Source organism: Brienomyrus brachyistius, chromosome 25 (assembly GCF_023856365.1).
Source record: "Brienomyrus brachyistius isolate T26 chromosome 25, BBRACH_0.4, whole genome shotgun sequence".
NCBI classification, from domain to species: Eukaryota; Metazoa; Chordata; class Actinopteri; order Osteoglossiformes; family Mormyridae; genus Brienomyrus; species Brienomyrus brachyistius.
The window spans coordinates 5,564,488-5,570,487 of NC_064557.1; the positions used below are offsets into that span (position 1 = coordinate 5,564,488).

General features: G+C 45.7%; 1 protein-coding gene across 3 annotated transcripts in view; it reads right to left on the bottom strand.

Annotated features, from left to right (window-relative positions):
• LOC125720456 (ankyrin repeat domain-containing protein 50-like) overlaps positions 1-5,756 on the bottom strand; it is a 34,920-nt gene extending 29,164 nt beyond the window's left edge. For 2 of the 3 annotated variants that reach the window (XM_048995913.1, XM_048995911.1), the window contains exons 1-2: positions 5,560-5,756; positions 3,787-4,791 (exon numbers count right to left, since the gene is read on the bottom strand). In XM_048995913.1, the coding sequence (XP_048851870.1) occupies positions 3,787-4,117 (331 nt within the window). In that variant the 5' untranslated portion in view covers positions 4,118-4,791; positions 5,560-5,756. The remainder of the gene's footprint in view (positions 1-3,786; positions 4,792-5,559) is intronic. The other variant, XM_048995912.1, reaches the window with a different exon arrangement.
• Between the last annotated feature and the right edge of the window lie 244 nt (positions 5,757-6,000).

Sequence of the window (6,000 nt, forward strand, 5' to 3'; positions counted from 1 at the left end):
TAACATCTACCATTCATCCATTTTCCAAACCGCTTATCCTACTGGGTCACGGGGGGTCCGGAGCCTATCCTGGAAGCAATGGGCACAAGGCAGGGAACAACCCAGGATGGGGGGCCAGCCCATCGCAGGGCACACTCACACACCATCCACTCACACATGCACTCCTACGGGCAATTTAGTAACTCCAATTAGCCTCAGCATGTCTTTGGACTGTGGGGGGAAACCAGAGTACCCGGAGGAAACCCCATGACGACATGGGGAGAACATGCAAACTCCACACACATGTGACCCAGGCGGAGACTCGAACCCGGGTCCCAGAGGTATGAGGCAACAGTGCTAACCACTGCACCACCATGCCGCCCCCTATAACATCTACCTTCCAACTTAAATATAGCCACTGCTGTCCACTATATCTAACCGGGAACTCACTTTCCAAACTAAAATAACTCCATTTGTTTAATATATTGGTGCCATTTTATTCAATATAATTGCAGAATGTTACTAAATTCATGTACAATATATTATTCAAAGGGTAATTAATATGATATAAAATTCAGGTAAAGTGAGAAGTAACCTTAACCCTTTACACAATTGTTAACGGCCCAGTTTTTGGAAGGAAATCCCCCTGCCGTGGACCAAAGATTCCAAACGCTATCTGCTTCACTGAGTTCCAAGCTACCTAAATGTTTAAAAGGACAGAAATCAATTAATCACATTTAGCTTTTAGTTATTAATCAGACAAACCCAATTAATACTGTATTTAAAGGTGGGAATATTCATTACATTTATATTATGCAATTTGTATCTCAATATGTGCTACTCAATATATAACTCACTTTTCTATCGGAAGCAACCTTTTGCATACATGATTACCTAACAGCTACAAATGAAGTAGAATTCTAGGCACATTAATGCCATTTAAGTCATTGACATTTGCTGAATTACATATTCAAAATCTCTGAATAGCGACTGTTTCATTTCCTTTTGAGATCTGACACGCCATTGTCTTTTAGTGTGTGCCTAAGCCTTATAAATATTTCAAAACTAATTAAACTGATGCTTGAAAAAGCAAATTAACTTGATATTACAAATGGGCTAAAAACTATTTCAAACCCATTTGGTATCACACTGATTTGGTTGGGAAAATATGTTATAGGGATGTGCTCAGACTGTACAAAACTTTAACATCATCAATCCATATATTGCACATAAAACGTGTAAGATACTATGTATAAAATACATGAATAAATAATATTAATAATAATAATTACATCCATTGTTTTATTTTCACTCTGGCTACAGGCCAGACTGAGATACGCATGAGTACGTATCACATTCATGCTTAGGTTGACCTTGGGTTCAGGTTCGCGTTTGTCTTTGTGCTGAAGTTTGGGCTGAGGTGTCATTCCTGTTCAGGACTAGGCTCCAGCTAGGCTCAGGGTCTACACCAGGATTTAATAAGTCATTGGGTTTGGGAATCACACTGGCCTGCTGGTTGTCACTAAGCTCACATACACACATGCATCCTATGAACCCAGGACATTGTGGCACACATTCTTCTACCAGACAATCAATCGGTTTATAGAAACCAGACATTCCTGGAATAATCAGCATCCCTCCTCATGGAACTGATTTTCTACCAAACTGTCTTTAATAATCTTCTTCCCTACAGACTTTGCAAGGGCTGAGTAAGATGTGAGTAAGCTGACACATAGTTTGGGATTATTTACTGTTTTCACTTCGCCTAAGTAGGTTCCTATGTAGGCATGGGGACACTGTCATGAGTCACACAAGTGACCAGAGAGGGCCACCGTCCTTCTTCATGTGTGTCATACACAAGCTCTCTTCTCCAAGGGCACTCTGAGGTCACATCCACGGAGGACACATGCCCACGCACAGATTTCTTGTCTTTGACGGAGTTACGTGATTCAGTTACGTGCCAACGTGAAGGACCAAATTCCAAAACAAAATCATAAAGTCACTGGCAGATGGATGGAAACAGCCTGTCAACTATCCATCCTAAGGAACATTCCAGTGGATATGCATGTCATACAATATGCCCACGGGAGGGGAGCTGAAAGCGTCGTGGGTGATACATGCGCCAAAGACTGATCAATTCATTTGCCAAAGGCGAAAAGCTTCACTGCATATTAATACCCCCCGTAACTGCTTTACGCAAAGCATTTGGAAGAAGAATTTGTCATCTAAAAACTCCATTTCAGAGTGACTGCAAAGAACAGCCAAAGGGGTTTATACACTTGAATAGATTTGCCTCATGATTCATTCCTCTTTGGCTCTGATTTCCGAGGGTCTCACACTGACAGAGGTATCGTCCAAAGAGCCCCGATCTGCAAACACACGCGCTACCGAGATGCCACGCACGATCTGCTTCTTGCTTAATGGTCAACTGTGAAGGCTACAATGTGACATGCTGTAACGGTCTGGATTGCATCAGGCTACCTGTGAATTCTTGGCCCTGTGAAGGCTGCATCTGTGACACAACACAGTTATATTCTGAGAATCTATATGCTGAGATGTAAATAAAAGTATCTCCACGATAAAAACACTCTTTTTATTCTTTTCCCCTTAGTGTTGAACTAATTTGCTCATCTGCTAGAGGACATTATGCTTCCCAATTTGCGCCATAAACAGTATGCGTTTTAATTAATCTGATCATTTCTACAGGAAGGAAAGAGCGATGTGGTAATTTCCAAAGCCAGTTAATCATAAATAATTGCCATTCTTTCCCATTTTGAAGACACTTGTTCCAATTAATTTTGTCAAAGTACAGATGGAAGTCTTCCAGCCCAGGCTAACTGCAGAACAAAATCCAAAGCACAACAGCACTGACTTTTATAAAGCAAACCTTTCCTTCCTGTTTCAAATCGAGTAGCCAGCTTAGTGTCCGGAGCAGACAGCCAAGAGAAAATAAAATGACTTTGACAGCAGAGATATCGCCAATCTGATAATCCGAGGAGACAGAAAATGATCTGTTTACAGTGATCGCTATAGAAGCCCCCCGCCCCGCAAGGTGACACAGCCATCTTCGGAGCACAAATATTTCTCTAACAAACGCAAACCCCGATCATCTGCTGATAGCTCGGACTGCCAGGGCTGTCTCTCACAGCTCCAGTGACTAACTGAGAGCGAAGCAGCAGTGAAAACAAACCGCATTGTTCCACTGCACTCAGGCGCGGCTCATGTCTGCCTTCGCTTGGTTTTCCTTTTTTTTTTTTTTTCAAACAGTCTTTTGGGTAAAGTTCTGAGTGCAATAACCCCGAGAAAACACTTAACCTCGGATCCACGCCACAGAACAGATCGGACCCTGGTGTGTGTTTTGTAACGCTTGTGAGAGGCAGGATGAGTTCAGCAATCAGAGAAGCTCACTGGTAATCCTAACACAACACAATTTGCCCACCCCCCCGTACACGGCCACCCCCCACTTTTTCCCGGCGTTCGGCAACGACAGATGAACAGACACGCGGGCATGTTTGGGTTCGACCCTGCGGACGCTGCCAGGTTAAATTCCGAGACCAGCTGCTCCAGTGATCCGGTGTTACCAACCACCATCTCCACTGGGTAACCACCATCTTTCAATAGCTACCCATTTGGAAGAAGTCCAAAGGTGGAGGGTGTTACCCAAGCTTATTTCATTTTGAGCTGAGACATCAATGACTTCGAACATCAGCTTAACTAAACAGATAATCTATATCAATGGAAAAGGAAGCCTGACCGCTGAAAGCGCGCTACATGACGTCATGTCGGATGGGGTCAGCGCACGCCTACCTCTTAAAGGCTTCGGTGGGGTTCCTCTCGCACTCCCCGGGCTGCAGTGCGCTCTGTGCGCCCAGGTCCCGCAGCTTTTCCTCGTAGCCCCGGAGCAGCCCACTGCGGCTGATCTGGGCCACCAGGCCACGCACGAAGCGGCCAGCGCACAGCGTATCCGAGTCCTCCGCCCGGGAGAAGTGGAAGGCCAGGCTCTGGCGGTGCAGGCCGCGGTGGGTGCCCTGGGCCGAGCTTGGCCACAGCAGTTCCGTGCACAAGGCCGTCTTCCCGCTGCCTGGTCCGCCCACCAGTAACACCCCCGAGGGGATGCCCTTCCCCGAGCTGACCCCATCGCCGGACTGAGGTACGGAGCTCAGCCCCAGAGACCCGCCGGCCTTCTCCTGCAAACAGTGCTGCAGCTTATGGAAGATCCACTCCCGGCAATAAAAACGCTTCCCCTGTAACAAGCTTGTCTGGGCCATGCTGAAGATCTGCCGTTCCAGCCGTTCCTCCTCATGAGGCTCTCAGCATCCTTGGTGCTGTAATCCCAAGGCCGTCCAGCTTCAGGCTTGCATCTTTACCCAGTCACCTACCCACACTCACTCCACACTCCTTCACAGTGTTGTGTACAGTCTATGTCCAGCTGTATGGCTAGGAGCTTAACGATGCAAATTAATGCATTGAAAGGTTACAAACTAGGTGTTTTTGAGTATTTTGGGTAATGCAGGGAAAGTCTTCTTGTAAAACAACATTAAAATGTATCCATTTATGGGCTTTTAAATTCTTCCAGGTATCACAATTATCTGTAGATGAAGTGAGGTCCACGTTTAACCTAACGATCCACACATTTTGAGCAGATGCCACGGATGTCGGGTATTACATTCACGCAGCAGATGCTTCGGCCTGAGACACTCCGCTTGGGCGCATGGAGAGCGAAGCCGCCCGCATTTCGGGCTCCTCCACGAAGCGGAGTCTGTGAAACATGAGCCGCCTTAGGCTCCTTCACTGCCGGGGATTTCAACTTCACTGCAGGGGAGAAAAACGCACAAACTCCAAGTCAAACACAGCAGCTGCGGAGTCAAGTATCTAAACTGGGAACTTTAACTGATTATAATATATCTCAGAACATAAATGCCGAGGACATGGATTAAACGGCGATTGCGGATACCGGTTATTTTGCACATCGTTCACATGGCACCCCTCGCTGTTATATTCTGATATATATATATTCTCCCCCAGCCATTCACACCATTAAATAACCGAGTCCCGTCATGTATGAGACACTATTAAACTATGATTTCTTATTCATTGCAATCACTAAATATACAAGCATCAAAACGGCTTGTGGTGCGTTAATTTGTCCGCGATAATCTACACATTTAGTTACCAGTAGTACTGGTTATGCAGTAACTCACAATAATTTCTGCTGTAACAATAATTTAAGAGTTCTCATTTTAAAATGACCATTTATATTAAGCGTTAAATTTCAAAAATCGATACCGATCATCCACAGTATGGTATTTGCATAAGAAATATTTACATTTAATATAAAAACGTTCTTCCAAACGACATTAGCGAACAGTCGTGCAATGCATGGCAGGTATCCTGCGTTACATTTCATGATGACAAAACTCACTTGCATGTAATTATAGCAGCATAAACAACTATAGAGAGCGGAGAGTCGCAAGTACAAAAAAGATAGTTCTGTCAGCTATTCCTCTAACTGAAACATTAATATTCGTTATATTATATGAATTATTGTTTCTTTGCTATTAAAATGTTTAGTGGGCTCACCTCCAGACTGTTTTTGCGTTTAATTCTGTGATGTCTGAGTGCATCTAGGCGTATTTCTACCGGGCTTCTCGCTCCTGTCAGCTCCCTTTGATCGGAGTTGCAGAAGCAGCCCCTCCGTCCCCGATCCGCCCCTCTTCTCTTGCTCTCTCCCCGCAGATCCTGCTGCCAGCCGGCTCAGCCTCCGCACTGACTCGCTTCTCCTCCTCCGATCCCTCAAAGCGGCCCCTTTGCCCGCAGGAGCGAAGCGTAACAGACGCCGGGAACGACGGGACTTCGAGTCCCGCACGGCGGCCGCCCCCTTCCGCGACTGGCGGATGACAGATGAAGGTCTGCAGGTTACCGCCGCTTAGTGCTCAGCGCCGATGTCACTCATCCCTGCTCGGGCTGTTTGACCAAAAACCAGACCTACTCCATTAACGATGATGTTTTTGATCGAGCTGC